Raw genomic sequence first — 24,129 nt, forward strand, 5'->3', positions numbered from 1 at the left:
CCTCTTGAGTAGCGGAAACTCCAGGCACGTACCACCACACCCGGATTGTAGAAAAAATTTAACTGGAATGCACATAGGGCAAAATGCACATGATTTTTGTACAGGTTCATTAACTCTTCCAAATGCACACATCTGTGGAATCATCACCCAAATCAAGGTGAGACATTTGCTTTACCATAGAAGGTTCTATTTGCTTTATCATAGAAGGTTCTTTTGTGCTCTCTTCTGATCAAGACTTTTTTTTTTTTTTTTTTTTTTTTTTTTTTTTTTTTTTTTTGAGACAGGGTCTTACGCCATCGCTCAGGCTTGGGTGCAGAGGCATGATCATGGCCCACTGCAGCCTCGATCTCCTTGGCTCAATCAATCTTCCCGCCTCAGCCTCCCGATTAGCTGGGACTACAAGAGCACCACCATGCCCAGCTAATTTTTGTATTTTTTTGTAGAGACAGGGATTTCACCATGTTGCCCAGGCTAGTGTCAATCTGCCCGCTTCAAGCAGACTCAAGCAATCTGCCCACCTCGATCTCCCAAAGTGCTGGGATTACAGGCATGAAACCACCGTGCCTGGCTCCATATGCGTTCCCATAGGTCACCACTGTTCTGATTTCCCACCATAGACCAGTTGAGCATTTTCTAGCCCTCCTCTAAATGGAACTATACAGTATTTACTGTCTCTGGCTTCTTTCTCTCAATAAAGTATCTGAAATGCATTTCTGTTGCAGTGTAGGTCGATATCACTTTTATTTATTGCTGAGTAATCTTCCATTATGGTACATATGAATGTATCAGTGTATTGTACCAATGTAAATGGATTTGTTCCCAAATTTTTGCAACAATGAGTATAGCAGCTAAACATTTGTGGACACATTTTTGTACAAAAAAGTTTTCATTTCTCTTGGGAGAAATGCAACTCCTAAGCTGCATGGTAAATATATATATATATACACACACTTTTTTTTTTTTTTTTGAGACAGAGTTTTGCTTTTGTCACCCAGACTGGAGTGCAATGGTGTGATCTTGGCTCACTGTAATATTCTGCCTCCCGGGTTCAAGCAATTCTCCTGCCTCAGCCTCCCAAGTAGCTGGACTACAGGCGTGCACCACCACACCCGGCTAATTTTTGTATTTTCAGTGGAGATAGGGTTTCACCATGTTGGCCAGGATAGTCTCGAACTCCTGACCTCAGGTGATCCATCCACCTTGGCCTCCAAAGTGCTGGGATTACAGGCATGAGCCACTGTGCCCAGCCTGTATTTTTTTTAACTTTATTAAGAAACTGCCCAGTTATTTTCCAAAACAACTCAGCCATCTACCAAGGGAGCACCAACCAAGAGATGAGGAGTCCTGTTGCTCCCCATCCTCCCTTGGTCTTGTGTTCAGCCATTCTAGTATGTATAGTGGTGTCTCATTGTGGTTTCCCGTGGTGTTTAAGAGACAGGGTCTGGCTGGGTGTGGTGGCTCATGCCTGTAATCCCAGCATTTTAGGAGGACGAGGAGGGGGCATCACTTGAAGCCAAGAGTTTGAGACCAGCTTGGCCAACGTGGTGAAACTGGTCTCTACTAAAAATACAAAAATTAGCAAGGCATGGTGGTGGGTGCCTGTAGTCCCAGCTACTCGGGAGGCTGAGGCAGGAGAATCGCTTGAACCTGGGAGGTAGAGGTTGCAGTGAGCCAAGATCGTACCACTGCACTGCACTCCAACCCAGTCAACAGAGCTAGACTTCGTTTTTTGTTGCCCAAGCTAGAGTGCAGTGGCACGATCATCGGTCACTGCATCCTTGAACTCCTGGGCTCAAGGGATCCGCCCCACCACAGCCTTCTGAGTAGCTGAGACTACAGGTGCACCACTGCACCTGCCTAATTTTTGCTGTTGTTTTTGAGATGGGAGTTTTGTTTTCGCCCAGGCTGGAGTGCAGTGGTGCGATCTCGGCTCACTGTAACCTCTGCCTCCAGGGTTCAAGCAATTCTCCTACCTCAGCCTCCTGAGTAGCTGGGACTACAGGCACCCGCCACCATGCCCGGCTAATTTTTGTATTTTTAGTAGAGACAGGGTTTCACCATGTTGGCCAGGCTGATCTTGAACTCCTGACCTCGTGATTTGCCTACCTCAGCCTCCCAAAGTGCTGAGATTACAGGCGTGAGCCACTGTGCTCGGCCTTAATTTTTATATATTTTTTTGTAGAGACGACGTCTCACTATGTTGCCCAGGCTTGTCTTGAGCTCCTGGCCTGGAGCAATCTCAAAGTGCTGGGATTAGAGGTGTGAGCCCCCACACCCAGCCCAGTGGTGTTTCTTGATGAGCAGATACTGTCATTGTAGTGGCTAGTTCTTTAAGTCAAATTCTCAACAACACCTGATTAAATAGTTGACACTCAATTTTATTGCTAAAAAAGTGTCCTCTGGAATGACAGCAGCTATTTGTCCCTAGCCTCTCCCCAGAGTCCTTGGGAGTATTTCTATTATTGTGGAGGGAATAGGGGATTTGGGGACATGGTGGGACGTACTGTGCAGACAGGAGGTCACAGAACACATATACACACGTGCACACACACACATTCCCCCCAACAACTACAGCCGCCAAAATAACCAGCATGGTGTTGAAACATCCCCCCAATGGGGCTAGAATTCCCCATGGTGACCTGTGACCTGCTCCCTGACACAGGTAAGGCCAGGCAGGTCATGGTGGGTAGGCAGCAGGACATTATTTCTCCATCTTGCTGTTTTCTAGGCTTGAGTTGGGGACATGAGTGAGAACTGGGAGTTTTGAGGAGTAACCCTCGTGAACACATGTACTCCAGCAGCCAGGCATCCCAGATCTCCTGTCCAGGAGGGGGCTGGGGCCCCTGGCTTCCAGAGTGTGCAGGCAGACCCCCAGAGCGCTAGTTCATTCATCTATCCATTCCTCATAATCCAATGTCCAGTGAGCACCTCCAGCAGGGCAGGGAAGGTCCCTCCTCGGGTTTACATGACTGATTCCTTCTCAGAGGCGGCCGTGGCATCCCCCGCAGGCCCCCGATAGTGTTGGAGGAGGGGGTTCCCTTCCTCAGTGGGGGCTGGCAGCGGATCCAGGGGCAGCTCACTCTTCACTTGTATCAACTCGGGCTCTGTGCTTCTCACCTCCGTACGGTCCACGTAATTTTGGAGGAGTCCTGCCCCCAGAGCGTCACCTTCCACATTGAGGACGGTACAGGACCGGTCACTAAAGGGGTAGAAATGACAGCAAAGTAAGTGGGAGGGGACAGGGTGACAGGGAAGGAAAGGGCCAAGGCCTAAGCCTCCTGCCTCTCTCCCCCAGGAATCTAAAAAGTAAAAATTAAGAGTTGGAGTCAGCCTGGGCAATAGAGTGAGATCCCATCTCCATATAGATTAAAAAAAAAAAAAAAAAAAAAAATTAGCCAGGGATGGTAGTGCACACCTATAGTACCAGCTACTCAGCAGGCTGAGGCAGGAGGATTGCTTGAGCCTGGGAGGTGGAGGAAAAAAATTAGCCAGGCATGGTAGTGCATACCTATAGTCCCAGCTACTCAGGAGGCTGAGGCAGGAGGATCACTTGAGCCTGGGAGGTGGAGGCTGCAGTGATTACAACCATGATCACATCACTACACTCCAGCCTGGGCGACAGAGTGAGACCGTGTCTCAAAAAAAATTAAAGTATCATTCACCTACCATAAAATTAACCTTTTAAAAGTATCCATCTTGGTATTTTTTAGTATATTCAGACTTGTGTAACCATTGCCAATAATTAATTCCAGAATATTTTTTTGAGACAGGATCTCACTCTGTTGCCCAGGCTGGAGTGCAGTGGCACAGTCTTGGCTCACTGCAACCTGCATCTCCTGGGTTCAAACGATTCTCCTGCCTTAGCCTCCTGAGTAGCTGAGATCACAGGCATATACCACCATACCAGCTAATTTTTTTGTATTTTTAGTGGAGACGGGGTTTCACCATGTTGGTCGGGCTGGTCTCCAACTCCTAACCTCAAATGATCCACCTGCCTGGGCCTCCCAAAATGTTGAGATTACAGGCGTGAGCCACTGTGTCTGGCTGCTTTCCAATCTTTATACTCTTAATAGCTTAATCATGATAGCAAATAATTATGTAGCAATTACTGCTTACTGGGGGCTGCTCTAAGGGAGGTGTGTCTGTTATCTAATCCTTAGGGAGAGACTGTTCTTCTCCCCATTTTACAGATGGAGAAACTGAGACACAGGGAGATTAAGCACTTCCCGAGGGCATAACAGCGAATGTTGGAGCTGCGATGTGAACCCGAGCAGTCTGGCCAAAGAGTCTGCTGTATTCACCACACAGACGCCCTACTTTTCTGATGTTCCTCTTAGAGCCGCAAAGATGCCATTCTTTGCCCTCAGGAATGCTCAAGTTTCCCCCCCTTTTCTCCAGAATTCCTTCCTTCTTCTCCTCCTCTTCTATCCAGAGGCTCTAAGGACTCTCACTCACTCATCCTCTTTCCCAGGCCCCTGCCCCAGTCTCCAGACCCACACTCACACTAGCCAGTCCACAGCCAGGATCAAGGAGATATGGTCGGCCGGGAGGTTGACTGCTTCGAGGATGATGGCCAGAGTGAGGACACCTCCAGCAGGGATGCCCGCTGCCCCCACGCTGGACGCTGTGGCCGTGACCCTGAGGGAGAAGGTAGGCGGTTAGGCAGACGCCTCTGTTGTGGGAGAAGATAGGGGTCAACTGGGGTCCGGGGGGTCCCATCCATAGCCCTCCGACACTCACAGGATGGTGATGATCTTTACGAAGTCCAAGGACTGCTCGCTGAGCTGTGCAATGAACACTGCAGCCACGCACTGGAAGAGCGCGGCACCGTCCATGTTAACGGTGGCGCCGATGGGCAGGATGAAACGGCTGATGTGCTTGGCCACGCCATTATTCTCCTCCACGCACTTCATCATCAACGGCAGCGTGGCGGAACTACAAGGGATGGGGGAGCTGAGTTAGGTCAACCTGCTGACAGGGCTCCGCCCACCCTCCAGGTCCCGCCCAGGAGAGGCCCCGAGAACCCCATCCCAACCAGCCAAAGCCCCACCCACCCCACCTAGTGGATCCCCACCAAAGCCTGCCTAAGCAAAGCCCTGTCACCCAACCAGCCAAAGGCTGCCCACCCTCCAGGTCTGACCCGTACCACCAACCCAGCTGAAGCCCCGCCCACCCAGAGCCCACCCACACCACTTGCCCAGCCAAAGCCCCGCCCACCAGATCCTGCCCATACCACCTGTCCAGCCGAAGTCCCGCCCACCTCCCCAGCCTGTCCCTTGGTCCAAGGCCCTCCCATCTAACCTAGATCCCCTTCTCTCCTACCATGTCCACACTCCACCCCCAGCCCTCACTTGCTATATCTAAGCTCTTTTCCCACAAGCAGGCAGCACTAGGGAACTCAATACCAGGATTACAAAATCTATGAGTCCTGGAACCTCTGGGAGAGTATAGACTACTACCTCCCAAAATACCCACACAATTCACACCTAAATTCTAATGTTTGGGTCCTGCTGACTCTCACCAATAATACACTAAGAATTACTATTGTCTTGGAAGGGGACAGGGCCAGCAGGGACGAATGAAATACCCAGGAGAGAGGGTGGAAGGAGTTCTGAGGTTGAATCAGAGCAGAATTTAAGAGTCCCCCAGGGGCTGGGCATGGCGGCTGTAATCTCAGCACTTTGGGAGGCCAAGGTGGGCGGATCACTTGAGGCCAGGAGTTTGAGACCAGCCTGGCCAACATGGCGAAACCCCGTCTCTACTGAAAACACAAAAATTAGCTAAGTGTGATGGTGGACACTTGTAGTCCCAGCTACTTGGGAGGCTAAGGCAGAGAATCACTTGAACCCAGGAGGCAGAGGTTGCAGTGAGCCGGGATCACACCACTACATGCCAGCCTGGGCAACAGAGCGAGACCCAATCATTAAAAAAAAAAAAAAAAAAAAAGAGTGCCCCCAGTGCCATGGGGAGGCAGTATAAGAAAGGGGGGAATAAATCTCTAAGGCAATCGTTTCCTATTTTTCTTTTTTTTTTTTTTTTGAGACAGAGTCTGGCTCTGTCACCCAGGCTGGAGTGCAGTGGCCGGATCTCAGCTCACTGCAAGCTCCGCCTCCCGGGTTCACGCCATTCTCCTGCCTCAGCCTCCCAAGTAGCTGGGACTACAGGCGCCCGCCACCTTGCCTGGCTAGTTTTTTGTATTTTTTTAGTAGAGACGGGGTTTCACCGTGTTAGCCAGGATGGTCTCGATCTCCTGACCTCGTGATCCGCCCGTCTCGGCCTCCCAAAGTGCTGGGATTACAGGCTTGAGCCACCGCGCCCGGCCTGTTTCCTATTTTTTTAAGGGTGGGGACAAATCCAGGACCTTATGAGGATCTCCCAAAGTATGGCCCCTGTACCCAGATCCAATGTCCCCGGCACAGAAAATTTCATCCACTCCATGCCGCTTAGCTTAAACATCTCGCCCTAGCCCACCCCAACGCCGTACCTGGAGGACGTCCCAAAGGCAGTGGCCAGCGGTGTCACAATGCCCCACAGAAAGCGGTAGGGGTTTTTGCGGGTGAAGAGGAAGTAGATGAGGGGCAGTACCAGGAGCCCGTGGATGGCATGGCCCAGCAGGCAGCACAGAATGTACTTGCCAAGGCGGGCAAAGAGTAAACCCACGTCCTCCATCTCCACGATCTTGCCGGCCACCAGGAACATGATGCCCACAGGGGCGTACCTGATCGGTAACACAGGCGATAGCTTATTGCCTCTTCCACGGGCCCAGTGGCCAGGCGAAAGGCTCAGCACCCTGCCCACATCTTCCTGCCTTCTCCTGAGGTCAGGAGAAGCCCCAGCCATGTGTGCTTCAGCGTGGGCACCACTCCCAGGCCTGGCCCCTGAAGCCCCCATGCCAACCTCACACTCTCTTTTCCCCTCAAAGGTAGAGCAGCCCGGAAATAAAAGTCTCTGTGCAGGCTGGGCATGATAGCTCACGCCTGTAATCCCAGCACTTTGGGAGGCTGAGGCGGGTGGATCACCTGAGGTTGGGAGTTCAAGACTAGCCTGGCCAACATGGAGAAACCCTGTCTCTGCTAAAAATACAAAATTAGCCGGGCGTGGTGGCACATGCTTGTAATCCCAACTACTCGGGGGGCTGAGGCAGGAGAATTGCTTGAATGGGGGAGATGGAGGTTGCTGTGAGCCGAGATTGCGCCATTGCACTCCAGCCTGGGCAACAAGAGTGAAACTCCATCTCAAAAAAAAAAAAAAAAAGTCTCAGTACTTCCATCACCACATGAAGCAGTCACCAGATTTGGACTTCACATGTGAGCCAGAAAGAAATGTCCATCAGTGTGTGCCATTCACACTTCCTGGGTTGCTTTGCTATGGCAGCTAGCATGACTCGAACCAATACGCTCTCTGCAGATGATGAAAGATAAAGAGGTCGGGCACAGTGGCTCATGCCCATAATCCCAGCACTTTAGGAGGCCAAAGCAGGAGGATTACTTGAGCCTGGGAGTTCTCGAGACCAGCTTGGGCAACACAGTGAGACCCAGTCTTTACAAAAAATAAAAATAGGCCAGGCACAGTGGCTCATGCCTGTAATCCCAGGATGTAAGGAAGGCGGAGGCAGACAGATCGCTTGAGCCCAGGAGTTCAAGACCAGCCTGGGCAACATGTCTGTCTCTCTTTTTTTTAATTTTTATTTTCTGCCAGTATATGTTTTTTAAATTTTATTTTCTGCCAATATCTTGATCTTGGAAAAACCCAGTTTCTTTTTTTAAAGAGACTTGCTCTGTCACCCAATGCAGTGGCATGATCTTGGTTCACTGTACCCTTCGCCTCCCAGGTTCAAGCAATTCTCCTGCCTCAGCCTCCCAAGTAGCTGGGACTACAGGCGCATGCCATCACGCCCAGCTAATTTTTTGTATTTTTAGTAGGGACAGGATTTTACCATGTTAGCCAGGATGGTCTCGCTCTCCTGATCTCGTGATGTGCCTGCCTCGGCCTCCCAAAGTGCTGGGATTATAGGCGTGAACCACTGAGCTGGCCACCCAGTTTCTTTAAAAAAAAAAAAAAAAAAGGCCGGGCGCAGTGGCTCAAGCCTGTAATCCCAGCACTTTGGGAGGCCGAGACGGGCGGATCACGAGGTCAGGAGATCGAGACCATCCTGGCTAACACGGTGAAACCCCCGTCTCTACTAAAAATACAAAAACTAGCCGGGCGAGGTGGCGGGTGCCTGTAGTCCCAGCAACTCGGGAGGCTGAGGCAGGAGAATGGCGTAAACCCGGGAGGCGGAGCTTGCAGTGAGCTGAGATCTGGCCACTGCACTCCAGTCCGGGCGACAGAGCGAGACTCCGCCTCAAAAAAAAAAAAAAAAAAAAAAAAAAAAAATTAGCTAGGCTTTGTAGCTGGGGTCTGTAGTCCCAGCTACTTAGGAGGCTGAGGTGGGAGGATCACCTGAACTCAGGAGGTCAGGGCTACAGTGAGCTGTGATCACGCCACACTGCACTCCAGCCTAGGTGACAGAGCAAGATCCTAGCTCAAAAAACATTTTTTAAAATTACTATTATTATTATTATTATTTAGACAGAGTCTTGCTCTGTTGCCCAGGCTTGAGTGTAGTGGTGCAATCTTGGCTCACCGCAAGCTTTGCCTCCCAGTTTCAAGTGATTTTCATCCCTCAGCCTCCCGAGTAGTAGCTAGGATTAAAGGTGTACACCACCATTCCCAGCTAATATTTGTATTTTTTTGTAGAGAAGAGTTTTCGCCATGTTGGCCAGGCTGGTCTCTAACTCCTGGCCTCAAGCAATCCTCCCACCTCAGCCTCCCAAAGTGCTGGGATTACAGGCGTGAGGTGCCACAACCAGCCAAAAAACATTTTTAAAATAAAAATTTGAAGGCCGGGAGCCGTGGCTCATGCCTGTAATCCCAGCACTTTGGGAGGCAGGAGGGCGGATCCCTTGAGGTCAGGAGTTTGACACCAGCCTGGCCAACGTGGCAAAACCCTGTCTCTACTAAACATACAAAAATTAGCTGGGCATGATGGTGAGTTCCTGTGGTCCCAGCTGCTCAGGAGGCTGAGGCAGGAGAATCACCTGACCATGGGAGGCAGACGTTGCAGTGAGCTGAGACCGTGCCACTGCACCTTCAGCCTGGGCGACAGAGCAAGACTCCGTCTCTAAATAAATAAATAAAATAAAATACAAATTGTAGAAAGGCCATGGCCCGGGTCTTAATAACAACTCCCAGGTATGAAGCATTTTCGATGTGCTGTGCCCTTGAACATGATACTGAATCTTCCCAACAACCACCAGAGGGAGGTTCTATGAGTCAGATTGCAGATTACACAACACCCAACAGATTCCTCACAGGAATGCTGGGAGGATGCAATGAGATGCCAGTTGAAAGGAGCTAAAGCTTTTTAGAGACAATAAGTGATCTCTAAACTTCAGGTGGGGTTATTATCACCCTCTCCTGCTGTGAAGATCCCAGGGATGGCTCCAAGCCAAGAGGACTCCCAAGGCTGGGCATGGTGGCTCACGCCTATAATCCCAGCACTTTGGGAGGCCAAGGTGGGCAGATCACCTGAGATCGGGAGTTCGAGACCAGCCTGACCAACATGGAGAAACCCCTGTCTCTACTAAAAATACAAAATTAGCCGGGCATGGTGGCGCATGCCTGTAATCCCAGCTACTCGGGAGGCTGAGGCAGGAGAATCGCTTGAACCCAGGAGACGGAGCTTGCAGTGAGCCGAGATCGCGCCACTGCACTCCAGCCTGGGCGACAGAGCAAGGCTCCGTCTCAAAAAAAAAAAAAAAAAAAAAAAAAGCCTCCCAACATCACTTCCCTAGATTACTCGATCATCGATCGCCCATCAATCATCGCTGACTAGTTACCTCCCCAGCTCCTTCTTGTAAGTCACAGAAGAAAGGCATATTTTCCCAGCCACTTGTACAGAGAGGGAAGGCTAGATACCCAAGTTCTGGCCAGTGGGAAGTGTCCAGAAGTTATACAAGCAAAATGCCCAATAAATATTAGCTATTAGGATTTACTGTAGACATGCAATAAGCCAGGCATTGTCCTAAGACCTTCCGTGTACCGTATTAACATTTTTTTTTTCTTCTTGCGACAGAGTTTCCCTCTGTCACCCAGGCAGTGGCACGATCTCCACTTACTGCAACCTCCGCCTCCCAGGCTTCAGTGATTCTTGTACCTCAGGCTCCTGAGTAACTGGGATTACAGGCGCATGTCCCCATGCCTGGCTAATTTTTTTGTATTTTTAGTAGAGACGGGGTTTCACCATGTTGTCCAGACTGGTTTTGAACTCCTGATCTCAAATGATTCACCCACCTCGGCCTCCCAAAGTGCCGTTCCCGTTTTATAGATGAGGAAACTGAAGCAGAGAGAGAAAATCACTTGCCTAAAATCACATAGCCAGGGCATGGTCAATGCTGGATTTAAATGCAGGCCATCTGGCTCCAACGAGTGACAGAGGGTGCCTCATCCCACGCAGAATGCCCCACACTTGCCTCTGGTAGCAGACCGACCCTCCAACCACACCCACCCCAGCCTCCTCTCCCACCACCTACCACATGATCCAGGAGACCAGAACCATGGTGGCCTCATTGAAGGAGTTGAAGAAGCAGATAAGCAGCTCCCCCTCAGGCCCCAGCTTCCGCAGTGCCACACCAAAGACAATGGCAAACACTACTAAGCCCAGGATGTTCATGCCCTCCACCTCCTGCCCCACAGGCACCTGTAGGCAAGGAACAGATCGGGGTGGAAGGGAAACTGTCTACTTGCACAGTCACTGAGGGCCAGTCCTGGGCACCACTGGGACCCAGCAGAGACATGGCAGCCCTCGGACCCCTTCCTCCCAAGGCTTCCAGTCCAGGTCCAAGGGAAATATATTAGTCGTCAGGGATGGCCCAGAGTAGGTGGGGCTGGAATAAAGGAGCTCAGGGGAGTGTGGGAACCGAGAGAGAGCAGTGCCAGCTTGGGGAGTAGGGGGCAGTCAGGGGGGACTTCCTGGAGGAAGGGGCATCTGAGCTGAGACCTGGAGGACAGGAGGAGTGAACCAGGTAAAGAAGGGTGGTAAAAGGATCTAGAGAGAGGAAGCAGAATGTGCAACAGCCTAGAAATGAGTGCAACTTGGGCATTCAAAGAAGAGCCATAATCTACTGTAGCTAGAGTAGAATGACCTGGGCAGGGTCACTAGTTGAGGCTGGGCAGCCAGGCAGGCTGGCAGGGGTTTGACCTCACAGGGACCCCTTGGTCATAGACTGTAGCAAGGAGACTGGACTTTCTCCTGAGGGCACTGGGGCACATGGCAGGGCTCTGGGTACTGCAGAGATAGGGTCACATTTGTGTTTTGAAAAGATCCTCTGGCCGAACCTGGTGGCTCACACCTGTAATCGCAACACTTTGGGAGGTTGAGGTGGGTGGATCACCTGAGGTGGGGAGTTCGAGAAACCACCCTAACCAACATGGAGAAACCCCATCTCTACTAAAAATACAAAATTAGCCAGGCGTGGTGGCACACGCCTGTGAGCTACTCAGGAGGCTGAGGCAGGAGAATCACTTGAACCCGGGAGGTGGAGGTTGCAGTGAGCAGAGATCATGCCATTGCATTTCAGCCTGGACAACAAGTACAAAATTCCGTCTTAAAAAAAAAAAAAGAAAAGATCCTCGGGGCCAGGAGCAGTGCCTCATGCCTGTAATCCCAGCATATTGCGAGGCCAAGGTGGGCAGATCACTTGAGCCCAAGAGTTCAAGACCAGCCTGGGCAACATAGCAAAACTCAGTCTCTATAAAAGATACAAAAATTAGGCCGGGCGCGGTGGCTCAAGCCTGTAATCCCAGCACTTTGGGAGGCCGAGACGGGCGGATCACGAGGTCCAGAGATCAAGACCATCCTGGCTAACACGGTGAAACCCCGTCTCTACTAAACACATAAAAAAAAAAATTAGCGGGACATGGTGGCAGGCACCGGTAGTCCCAGCTACTCGGGAGGCTGAGGCAGGAGAATGGCGTAAACCCGGGAGGTGGAGCTTCCAGTGGGCTGAGATCCGGCCACGGCACTCTAGCCTGGGCGACAGAGTAAGACTCCATCTCAAAAAAAAAAAAAAAAGATACAAAAATTAGCCAGGTGTGTTATAGTCCCAGCTACTGGGAAGGTTGAGGTGGGAAGGATCACTTGAGCCCAGGAGATCGAGACTGCAGTGAGCTGTGATCGTGCCACCGTACTCCAGCCTGAATGATGGAGAGAGATCCTGTCTCAGAAAAACAACAGTAACAGAAACAACAAAAACCTCTGGCTGCTTGCCAGGTTGAGCAGGTTGAGGGTGGATGGACAGGGCAGAGAGGGGGCAGCATGGAATGGGGTTTGGGGGTGAGGGATAAAGGGAGAAAGGAAGAGCCTGGACCAGGAAAGGAAGACCAGCCTGGGGCAGGAAAAGAGGGAACAAAGTAGAGACTTATCCAGAAGGCAGAAAAGACAGAAATTGGGGAAGGACAGCAGAGTGTCAATCAAATTCCACAGTAAAGACTGAGGCAGAAATAAAACCAAAAAATTACAGCAATGGGCAAAGAGGTAGAGCCCCCAGTGCCTCCCACTGTTCTTACCTTCACCCTGGTTCCGGTGATATTCCCCTCTTTATAGGAGGTAGAGTACTGTAGGTGGGGTTGGGAAGAGTCAGTGTCCATTGTCACCAGGGTCCCCCAACCCCATGCCAAGTTAACAATGCTCAAAGCCTGCCCTTCCATATCCTTTCAATGTGATCTCATTTCATCTGCTGGCAACCCCACTGAGGCAGGATGATCAATACCCCCATTTTCCAGAGGTGAAAAACTGAGGCTCAGAGAGGTAAACACATTTGCCCAGAGTCACACAGCTAGAATTAAAACTCACAGGAGGCTCTCAGCCTGTATTCTCATTGCACGTGCATTTTTCCAGGCACTAACCAAAATCAGGTAGCAAGGGCTCCCCCTGGCTGGCATCCCTCCCTGTCCACCCCCGACCCCTCAGGACACCCCTGAGGACTCACTGAGCGAAAGGCTGCTGACACCAGGTTGGAAGGGAAGATATTTCTGCAGAGACAGAGACACAGAGGGTTATTAGATACCATAGCGGGAGGGCGGCATTGTCTGAGAGGCTGGGTTGGCGTTTTAAGGCAGTGAGTGGAAGCTTTGGGGCCTCACCTGCACCCAAACGCAGTCCCTACTCATGCCTCAGCCTGGCAGGTTTGGAACTAGACTTGCACCCCTTTGCAGGATGTGGGGAGTCATTCGGGGTGAGGAATGCTAGCCTCCCACGGCAGGCCAGGGGAGGTCAGGAGGTCGCCCCGGGCCTCAGCTCCACCCCATGCAGCAAACTTAATACCCCGGACGGCTTGCATCATCCACTTCCTCCTGGAGGTCCGGCCAGCCAGCGCCTCTGAGAGCATGGGGGAGGATCTGGGTGTGTTGGGAGGCGGTGGCAGGAAGGGAGACAAGGGACGGCTTCATATCTCATGAATATGCATCTGTGTTTACAAGGCTACTCTTACTCTTGTTTGACAGTGTCTGCCTTGAGATGAAAACAGTAGCTAAGGCCAAGGTGCTTGCCTGGAATCCCAGCACTTTGGGAGGCCAAGGCAGGCAGATCGCTTGAGCCAGGAGTTGAAGACCAGCCTGGGCAACATGACGAAATTGTGTCTCTACAAAAAATACAAAAATTAGCCAGGCGTGGTGGCGTGTGCCTGTAGTTCTAGCTACTCTGGAGGCTGAGGTGGGAGGATCACTTGAGCCCAAGGAGGTTGAAGCTGCAGTGAGCCAAGATCACGCCACTTCATTCCTGCCTGGGACAGAGTGAGACTCTCAAAAAATATATACAGCAGCTAAGGCATCTACAGCACCTACTGTGTGGCAGGCAGCCATTTTGGCCTGTGCTTTACACAAATTAACCCATTTCATCCTTATGACAGCCTTGGGAATAAGCACTATTACCCCATTTTATAGAAAAGGAAGCTGAGGCCCAGAAGGTAAAGAAAATTGCCCAGCTGGGAAATGGCAGAGCTGGGATTTGAACCCAGCCAGCTGGCTCCATAGCCCCAACCACTCCACATGCTCCCTCTCACCAATGACCGGTGTACAGCCAATGCCATGTGTCCATATACAATCTGTCAAATGTTATCGGTTTGGGTGCGGGTTAAGATTCAGCAGTATGGGACAATGCCCACGGATGGCCAGCCACGCGTCATGATAGAGTAAAATAATGTCATGGTAGAGTAATGAATTTGGCCGGGTGTGGTGGCTCACGCCAGTTAATTCCAGCCCTTTGGGAGGCTGAGGTGGGCAGATCACTTGAGGTCAGGGGTTCGAGACCAGCCTGGCCAACATGGCGAAACCCCATCTCTACTAAAAACACAAAAATTATCCAGGCGTGATGGCGCACCACTTTAATCCCAGCTACTCGGAAGGCTGAGGCATGAGAATCACTTGAACCCAAGAGGTGGAGGTTGCAATGAGCCAAGATCACGCCACTGCACTCCAGCCTGAGCGATAGACTGTCTCAAAAAAAAAAAAAAAAAGGGCCGGGCGCGGTGGCTCAAGCCTGTAATCCCAGCACTTTGGGAGGCCGAGACGGGCGGATCACGAGGTCAGGAGATCAAGACCATCCTGGCTAACCTGGTGAAACCCCGTCTCTACTAAAAAATACAAAAAACTAGTCGGGCGAGGTGGCGGGCGCCTGTAGTCCCAGCTACTTGGGAGGCTGAGGCAGGAGAATGGCGTAAACCCGGGAGGCGGAGCTCGCAGTGAGCTGAGATCCGGCCACTGCACTCCAGCCTGGGCGGCAGAGCGAGACTCCGCCTCAAAAAAAAAAAAAAAAAAAAAAAAAAAAAAAAAAAAAAGCATGAGTTTATTGGTGTGTGACCACATAAGTGTGTATGTAAGTGTGTATTGTGTGCTCTTGAGCCTGTGTTTAGATGTTGGCATGGCTGGCAGCATCACCGAACAGCTGTGCTACAGGGATGGTATGACACAGTGAGCGTGTGTATGAGTGCTGGTATCCGGCCATGTGTTTTTGTGGAGATGTTACAGCCTCAGCTGAGTGTCTGTGTGCCTGTGTCCAGCTGTGTGTCATTTGGTTATAAGCCTGTGTGGCCAGCCAAGTGTGAGCTACAGCTGTGTTTAACACACAGGGGAGGCCTGTGCTCATAAACAGCCTTGGAGTGGGTGTGCCTACCTGAAGGTAGGCCTGTACCACCCAGGCCCAGAGGCTGGGCCAGGACCCAGCTAATCTCCCCTGGCCAGAAGGTGCTCCCAGGCTGCAACTCGGGACACCAAGCCTGCCCCAGTCTCCCATCTCAGCCTGCACTGACACCCCAGAAGCTGGGGAAACCCTGTTCCATGACTCATCATTTCCTCCCCTCAACTTCCAGGAAGTCCCCAACCTGGAGACACTGAATCAGCAAGCCCTAAAGGCAAGGGCATCAGGGCCTCTGCTCCCCCGCCCTCCTCAAAGTGGGGGAGGCCATTCTTGGGGGTGCGGGGCAGAGGCCAGGAGTAGGAAAAGAATGGGCTCCCCTTTCTAACTGGTGCTCTTCTGGGCTGCCTGCTAGGGGGTGGCCCAGACAGAGGAAGAAACGGGAGGGAAAGGCAGGGGTGGCAGGGCTGATCTGAAAGATAAAGGGGAAGCGGCCAGGCCCCAGCTGAAGTGGGCGGGAAGTGGAGCCCGAAAACAGAACCTAGTTATGTCCGAGTGACACGTGGTGTGGGGGTGCCCCAGGGCTGGGAAGAGGGCCTGGTGGGAGTTACTCAGATCAGATCCTCCAGGGGCTCCTTACCCAGGGATGCCAAACTCTCCGACCCTGGCCCCAAATTATATCTAGAAGCCCCATCTTGGGGCCCTTGACCACGCAAAGATTCCCTCCCCAAAATTTCCTCCTGGGGTCCCCTCCCCTCACAGTATCTTTCTCCCCTAGGCAGACCCTCCTGTGTCTCTCCACATCACTTTCTTCTCCCTCTAAGACCCCACTTATGTACCCAGGCCCCCAAATTTAGAAACCCCCTTCCCCAGGACACGAGACTTGCACTCCCGAGGGCTGGAGCTCGCCGCAATATCCCGTCGAGTTTTCCTAAGACTCTAGAGGGAAGTCTCGGCTCTAGCTGCCCCAAAGCTCCGTCCTGCCCACGTGGCCACTCCCGCCATCCCTAACACTCTTCCCCACCTCCCAAGGGAGCAGGGTCTGACCTGGCAAGATCCAGGAACGAATCGAGCACCTCCTTGTTGGGGGCATTTTCGGCACTGCCAGCGGCTGCTACCGAGGCGTTGATGGCGGCGGAGGCGGCGCCCGGCTGCAGCGCCAGCGCCAAGCCCACTCCGAGCGCCGACGCCAGCAGCGTAGTGACCAGGAAAAAGAGCAGCGCCCAGGCGCCCAGGCGGCCGAGCGCGCCGGGGTCCAGGCTGGCGGCGCCGCCGATCAAGCTGCACACCACCAGCGGCAAGATGATCATCCGCAGCAGGCGCAGCAGCAGCTCGCCCGGGAAGAGGAAGGCGCTCAAGCGCTGCGGGCCCAACGCCAGCGCACCTCCGGCCCCCGATATCCCCAGCCCCAGCGCCACGCCGACCACCACGGCCACCACCGTCAGCAGCACAAGCAGGTTGGCTCGAAGGCAGCGGCGCACCCGGTCCCGGGAACCGCAGCAGCCGCCTGCTGCCGCGCCTTGGTCCTCGATGGAGGCCAGCGCCAGGCCCCCGATGGCGGTGGGCTCCGCCGCTGCGAGCCCCTTGGAGTCTCCACGAGGAGGATCGGCCACCATGATGGGACGCACCGCGGTTTCTTAGCGCCTGGAAGCTGGCTGGGAGCGCTTGGGCTCCTTCCCAGGACCCGACGTTCCTAGGACTGAGTTGAGTAACAGCACCTGGAGACTGGAACTTTGGAGGGCTCCTTAGAGTTGTGAGTTCACAGCACTGAAGTTCCTTGACTCTTGGAAGCTGGAGTGTTTATTTCCCAGGTTGGGCGCTGGGGCTTCTCTGCTCTGCCCCGTGTGCCAGATGCTCGAAAACTGGGAGTTCAGAGCGCCTGGGTTCCTTGGCCCTAGGAGTTGGGAATACGAGAGTTTCTCTGGGTGGGGCGTGGGGCCCTTGGTTCCAGGAGGTTGAGTGCGCCCAGATGGCGGAGGTCTGCAGGAGGCTAGGTTCTGGTGGCGCAGATCCGGGACGCCTGGATCCGGGAGGCTGGGACCCCGGGTGCCTGGGTCTTGGACATGGAGGGCTGGGGCGCCAGAATCTGGGGCCGGGAAGCGGAGCTCCGGGACCAGGGGACCCAGGCTTTTAGGTCCAGGAGGGTGGGATGCGGGCGCCTGTGTACGGAAGGCGGTGGTCTGATGCCCTGGAGTAGCGGTCACCAGCACAGAGACAACCTCCGCGCGTGCCGCGTGGCTCTGAGCCGGTTTAGCGGAAGCTGCCAGGAATAAGGGTAGCGGGGCGGGGTTTGAGAAGGCGGGGACCGACCTGCGGGCGCCGATTGGCTGCAGAGCTTTCGGAGCCTGGGCGAGTAGGGGTGGGGCTGATACCCGAGATGGGCCAGGTCTCCCATAGAAGGCCGAATAATAAAACCCATCTCCAGGGGCGGGGCCCGGAGAAGACGGGGCGGGGCCAGGAAGGGGCGGGGCCTTGGGGGGTGCTGTTTCCCACCAAAGGAATTGGGTTGTGGGTTGGAGCCCTTAAACCACAGGAGTTCGTTCCTTGGTGCGAGGGTCGCTAGAAAGCTCAGGTGGTCCTCGGGTGATTCATCTGCAAATCAACTCAGCTTTGGAACTCCTCAGCCCTGAGTTTGGTTTTTAGTTGCCTCTGACAACTTTAATTCCTCGAATGTAAAGTGCAGGTGATAAAAGCTTTTGTCTCATATGATTGCTGTAAGATTTAAATAAAATTGATGTATTTAGGGAGCCGTGGCTCACGCCTGTAATCTCACCACTTTGGGAGGTGAAGAGGGCGGATCACTTGAGGTCAGGAGGTCTAGACCAGCCCGGCCAACATGGTGAAACCCCGTCTCTACTAAAAATACAAAAATTACCCGGTGTGGTGGCACGTGCCTGTAATCCTAGCTACTGGAAGCCTGAGGCAGGAGAATCGCTTGAATCCCAGAGGCAGAGGAAGTCATTCACCTTGAGGCCACACTTAGAGAGGATGCCACTTGCATGTCCATGTCCCAAGCCTCTAACCGCACCCACTCTGCTGCCTCCCCAAATTCTCTGTTAGTGGCCGTTTGGGAGGTTAACAATGAATCATGATTCCTTACTCCATCTGACAGTGTTGAAATCCTCATGGCCGGGCGCGGTGGCTCAAGCCTGTAATCCCAGCACTTTGGGAGGCCGAGATGGGCGGATCACGAGGTCAGGAGATCGAGATCATCCTGGCTAACATGGTGAAACCCTGTCTCTACTAAAAAATACAGAAAACTAGCCGGGCGAGGTGGCGGGCGCCTGTAGTCCCAGCTACTACGGAGGCTGAGGCAGGAGAATGGCGTAAACCCGGGAGGCGGAGCTTGCAGTGAGCTGAGATCCGGCCACTGTACTCCAGCCTGGGTGACAGAGCAAGACTCCGTCTCCAAAAAAAAAAAAAAAAAAAAAGAAATCCTCATTCTTTTCCTATCTCTAGCCTGTTCTGTGACATTTCAGGCTTTCACACTTGCTCAAAGATTGTAGTGGTAATACCAGAAGCTTCCCGTGGCTGTGAGGCCTCAGGTAATTTACAACCTCTGTGAGACTCAGTCTTCATATGTGTAAATGGGAATAATAATAAGTCATACCACCTTGAATGTTGCAAGGGTTCAAATGAGATAGTATGGCCGGGCGCAGTGGCTCACGCCTGTAATCCCACCACTTTGGGAGATGAAGTGGGCAGATCACTTGAAGTCAGGAGTTCAAGCCCAGCCTGGCCAACATGGTGAAACCCTGTCCTTACTGAAAATACAAAACCTAGGTGGGTGTCGCAGCACATGCCTATAATCCCAGCTACTCAGGAAGCTGAGGCAGAAGAATTGCTTGAACCCAGGAGACAGAGGTTGTGGAGAGCTGAGATCTCACCACTGCACTCCAGCCTGGGTTACAGAGCGAGACTCCATCTCAAAAAATAAAAAATAAAAAAAAGTTATTTCTTTGTGCTTTAAAAATTTTTGTTCTTTCTCTCTTCTTTTGTTTCTAACAAAAATGCCTTTCAGAATAAAATCAAATACTACTACTACACTTGCTATTATTGTTATTATTATTGAAGAACGAGTTGGATGCAGTGGCATGCACCTGTAGTCCCAGGTACTTGGGAGGCTAAAGCAGGAGGATGCCTTGAGACCAGGAGTTCAAGGCTGCAGTGAGCTATGCTCGTGCCCAAGATTAGCCACTGGACTCCGTCTGGGGCAACATAGTGAGAACTTGTCTTTAAAAACATGAAAATAGGCCAGGCACGGGCGGCTCATGCCTGTAATCCCAGCACTTTGAGAGGCCAAAATGGGCGGATCACAAGGTCAGGAGATGGAGACCATCCTGGCCAAAATGGTGAAACCCTGTCTCTCCCAAAAATACAAAAATTAGTTGGGCGGCCGGGTGCGGTGGCTCAAGCCTGTAATCCCAGCACTTTGGGAGGCCGAGACGGGCGGATCACGAGGTCAGGAGATCGAGACCATTCTGGCTAACACGGTGAAACCCCGTCTCTACTAAAAATACAAAAAAAAAAAAAAAAAACTAGCCGGGCGAGGTGGCGGGCGCCTGTAGTCCCAGCTACTCCGGAGGCTGAGGCAGGAGAATGGCGTAAACCCGGGAGGCGGAGCTTGCAGTGAGCTGAGATCCGGCCACTGCACTCCAGACCGGGTGACAGAGCAAGACTCCGTCTCAAAAAAAAAAAAAAAAAAAATTAGTTGGGCATGGTGGCAGGCGGCTGTAGTCCCAGCTACTTGGGAGGCTCAGGCAAGAGAATTGCTTGAAGCCAGGAGTCAGAGGTTACAGTGAGCCAAGATGGCACCACTGCACTCCAGCCTGGGCAACAGAGCGAGACTATGTATCAAAACAAAAACAAAAACAAAAACAAAAAAAAAACAAAAAATTCCTTGGTTGCTAGAGTGGAGAGACAAGACAATAAACTTGGGCTTGGCTGGGTGCAGTGGCTCATGCCTGTAATCCCAGCAATTTCGGAGGCTGAGGCGGGCGGATCACTTGAAGTCAGGAGTTCAAAACCAGCCTGGCCACCATGGTGAAAAGCGATCTCTACTAAAAATACTAAAATTAGCCGGGTGTGGTGGGCGCCTGTAATCCCAGATACTCGGGAGGCTGAGGCGGGAGAATCACTTGAACCTGGGAGGCAGAGGTTGCAGTGAGCTGAGATCACACCATTGCACTCCAGCCTGGGCAACAGAGCTAGACTCTGTATCACAAACAAACAAAGAAACAAACAAAACACCCCACAAAATTCCTTGGCTGCTAGAGCTTGCATTCTAGTGCTGAGAGACAAGACAAGAAACTTGGGCTGTCAGCTGGAACTAAGTGTTGGGAGAGAGCAAAAGCATCCTGTGAGTGACAGAGTGGACAGCACAGCCACTGGAAGGAAGGGACATCTGCACTGAGATCTGAAAGATAAGAAGGAGCCCAGGACACAATGTGGAAACAGTCAAAGGAGGTGTGCGAAGCCCTGAGGCAACAGACAGAGAGGCTTCTTTCTCTGTTAGCTGTGCTGGCAGACACGGTTTTATCCCCACTAATCCAGGAGACCAGCTCACACTCCCATTTTCCTGATTTGGAAGCAGCTAAGGGTAATGAGGTTTGCTGTGGCCCAAACCCCAGGCCTAAGCAAGAAATCTGAACTCAGATGTTTCTGATCCTGGTCTGCAGCTCCTATCAGACACCATGGCTACTCCCGCACTTGGCTCTCTCCAACTAGACCTTTCCTTCAAGGGACAGTCATTTATTCTGAGCCCAGTGTTGGGCCCTGCGATGGGTGACACCAGGGACCCAGCGGTGACCAAGACAGTTCTGGCCCTGTTCTGCTGGGACTCAAAGTTCAGTGGGGAAGACAGATAGTGACGATACAGAGTGGGCAGGGCTGGGATGGGGGAGCTCCGAAGGGATGCTTGACCAGGCTTGGGGGACAGGGAGAGCTTCCTGGAGGAGGAGGCATCGGAGCTGGGATATGAAGGAGTTGGACCAATCCCAGGGAAAGAATATTCCAGACAAAGAGAATAGCACATGCAAAATCCCAGACTTCTGGCCGGGCATGGTGGCTAACGCCTGTAATCCCAACACTTTGGGAGACTAAGGCAAGTGGATCGCTGGAGACCAGGAATTCCAGACCAGCCTGGCCAACATGGCAAAACCCTGTCTCTTCTAAAAAAAAAAAAAAAAAAAAAAATAGCCGGGACTAATGGCACATGCTATTCCGGAGGCTGAGGCAGGAGAATCACTTGAACCCAGAAGGCGGAGGTTACAGTGAGCTAAGATTACACCACTGCACGCCAGCCTGGGTGACAAAGCAAGACTCTGTCTCAAAAAAAAAAAAAAAAAAAAAAAAAAAAAAAAAAATCCCAGACTTCAGAAGAGTCTGGAATATTTCAAAGCACAGATCAAACTGGGCCAACCCTACTCTCTGAACAGCCCCAGTGGTTTCTCTCAGGATAAAATCCAGTCTTCTGTTGGGCATTTGTCCACTTGGTGATTCATTTCTTCAGTCATTCAACAAACCACATCCACAGAACAGAAGGTTGAGAGACATCAAATAGAAGGAGACGGATGCTCGTGAGCCGACATGGGATCGTTGTGTTGACTTATCTGACGAATATTTATCAAACACTGAGAAAAACAGATGAGGAGCTGGGCACAGTGGCTCACTCCTGGAATCCCAGCACTTTGGAAGGCTGAAGCGGGTGGATCTCTCAAGGCCAGGAATTCGAAACCAGCCTGGCCAACATGGTGAAACCTCATCTCAACTAAAAATACAAAAATTAGTGGGGCATGGTGGTACATACCGGTAATCCCAGCTACTTGAGTGGCTGAGATAGGAGAATCGCTTGAACCTAAGAAGCAGAGGTTGCAGTGAACCAAGATTGCGCCACTGCGCTCCAGCCTGGGCGACAAAGCATAAAAAGAAAAAAGGACAAAGAAAAACAGATGAGAAAAACATGAGCAAAACAGATGCAAATCCCTTCTCTGCTGGCACTGATATTCTAGCGGGGGACACGGTCAATAAATACTAAACATAATATACAAGTAGGCTAAGTCGGTTATCTGGCTTGTAACTTATTGTCACAAAGCAGAAAGTGCTGTGGAGGGAGATATATGTGCATGTATGCATGCATTAGGAAAAGTGAGGAATTAGATGAAAGAAAGGTAAATTGCAATAATAAATCAGGCTGAGCTTAGTGGCTCACAATTGTAATTCGAACACTTTTGGAGGCCAAGACAGGAGGATCACTTGAGCTCTGGAGTTCAAGGTTATAGTGAGCTGTGGTTGTGCCACTGCCGCACTCCAGCCTAGGGAACAGAGTGAGACCTTTTATCTAAAACAATAAAAATTAGGTGGTCACAAAAGTATAGAGGGAGGCCAGGCACAGTGGTGCACACACCTGTAATCCCAGCACTCTGGGAGGCTGAGACAGGAGGATTGCTTAAGCTCAAGAGTTCGAGGCTAGGCACAGTGGCTCATGTCTATAATCCCAGCACTTTGGGAGGCCAAAGTGGGTGGATCATTTGAGGTCAGGAGTTCGAGACCAGCCCAGTCAACATGGTGAAACCCCACCTCCACTAAAGACACAAAAATTAGTTGGGTGTGGTGGAGGGCACCTGTAATCCCAGCTACTCGGGAGGCTGAGGCAGGAGAATAGCTTGAACCCGGAGGACGGAGGTTGCAGTGAGCCGATATCGCACCACTGCACTCCAGCCTGGATGACAGAATGAGACTCCATCTCAAAAAAAAAAAAAAAAAAAAAAAAAAAGAGTTCGAGACCAGCCTGGGCAACATTTCAAAAGCTCATCTCTACAAAAGAATACAAAAATTAATCAGGCATGCTGACACACGTCTGTGGTCCTGGCTACTTAGGAGGATGAGGTGGGAGGATCACTTGAGACTGGAAAGTTGAGGCTGCAGTGAGCAGAGATCACACCACTGCACTCTAGCCTGGGCGACAGAGGGACATCCTGTCTCCAAAAAAAAAAAAAACAGAGAGAGGGAAAGCAAGGTGCAAGAAAGTGTGTAGAATGGGGAAAGCAAATGAACATGTAATAGCATCTGTTTTATTTGTTAATCTTTTTAATTTTAATTTTTTATTTTATTGTATTTATCATATTTATTTATTTATTTATTTATTTTATTTTTTTTGAGACGGAGTCTCACTGTCGCCCAGGCTGGAGTGCAGTGGCCGGATCTCGGCTCACTGCAAGCTCCGCCTCCCGGGTTCACGCCATTCTCCTGCCTCAGTCTCCCGAGTAGCTGGGACTACAGGCGCCCGCCACCTCGCCTGGCTAGTTTTTTGTATTTTTAGTAGAGATGGGGTTTCACCGTGTTAGCCAGGATGGTCTCGATCTCCTGACCTCGTGATCCACCTGTCTCGGCCTCCCAAAGTGCTGGGATTACAGGCTTGAGCCACTGCGCCCGGCCTATTTATCGTATTTATTTATTTATTTATTTTTGAGACAGAGTCTTGCCCTGTCACCAAGGCTGGAGTGCAATGATGTGATCTCAGCTCACTGCAACCTCTGCCTCCTGGGTTCAAGTGATTCTCTTGCCTCAGCCTCCCGCGTAACTGGGACTACAGGCGTGCACCACCACATCCGCCTAATTTTTGTATATTTAGTAGAGACGGGCTTTCACCATGTTGGCCAGGATGGTCTCGATCTCCTGACCTTGTGATCTGCCCAACTTGGCCTCCCAAAGTGCTGGGATTACAGGCGTGAGCCACCGTGCCCAGCACATTTTTTATTTGTATTTATTTATTTTTTTTAAACTGAGTCTCGCTCTGTCTCCCAGGCTGGAGTGCAATGGCACGATATCGCCTCACTGCAACCTCCACCTCCTGGGTTCAAGTGATTTTTCCTGCCTCAGCCTCAAGAATAGCTGGGATTACAGGCGCCCACCACCATGCCCAGCTAATTTTTTTGTATTTTTAGTAGAGATGGGGT

The 24,129-nt window shown here is 51.6% G+C and overlaps 1 protein-coding gene across 2 annotated transcripts; it reads right to left on the reverse strand.

Annotated features, from left to right (window-relative positions):
• Nucleotides 1-2,357: 2,357 nt before the first annotated feature.
• SLC1A5 (solute carrier family 1 member 5) lies at nucleotides 2,358-17,431 on the reverse strand. Of its 2 annotated transcripts, XM_010377419.2 has the most exons (8): nucleotides 16,220-17,431; nucleotides 13,032-13,074; nucleotides 12,610-12,657; nucleotides 10,575-10,741; nucleotides 6,485-6,718; nucleotides 4,741-4,935; nucleotides 4,504-4,638; nucleotides 2,358-3,199 (listed from the first exon to the last, which is right to left on the reverse strand). In XM_010377419.2, the coding sequence occupies exons 1-8, from the start codon at nucleotides 16,786-16,788 to the stop codon at nucleotides 2,962-2,964; spliced, it is 1,629 nt and encodes a 542-aa protein (XP_010375721.1). In that variant the 5' UTR covers nucleotides 16,789-17,431; the 3' UTR covers nucleotides 2,358-2,961. The 2 variants fall into 2 exon arrangements, with proteins under 2 accessions (XP_010375721.1, XP_030769589.1); XM_030913729.1 differs by lacking the exon at nucleotides 6,485-6,718.
• Nucleotides 17,432-24,129: the final 6,698 nt, after the last annotated feature.

This window comes from Rhinopithecus roxellana, chromosome 12 (genome assembly GCF_007565055.1).
Source record: "Rhinopithecus roxellana isolate Shanxi Qingling chromosome 12, ASM756505v1, whole genome shotgun sequence".
Lineage (NCBI taxonomy): Eukaryota > Metazoa > Chordata > Mammalia > Primates > Cercopithecidae > Rhinopithecus > Rhinopithecus roxellana.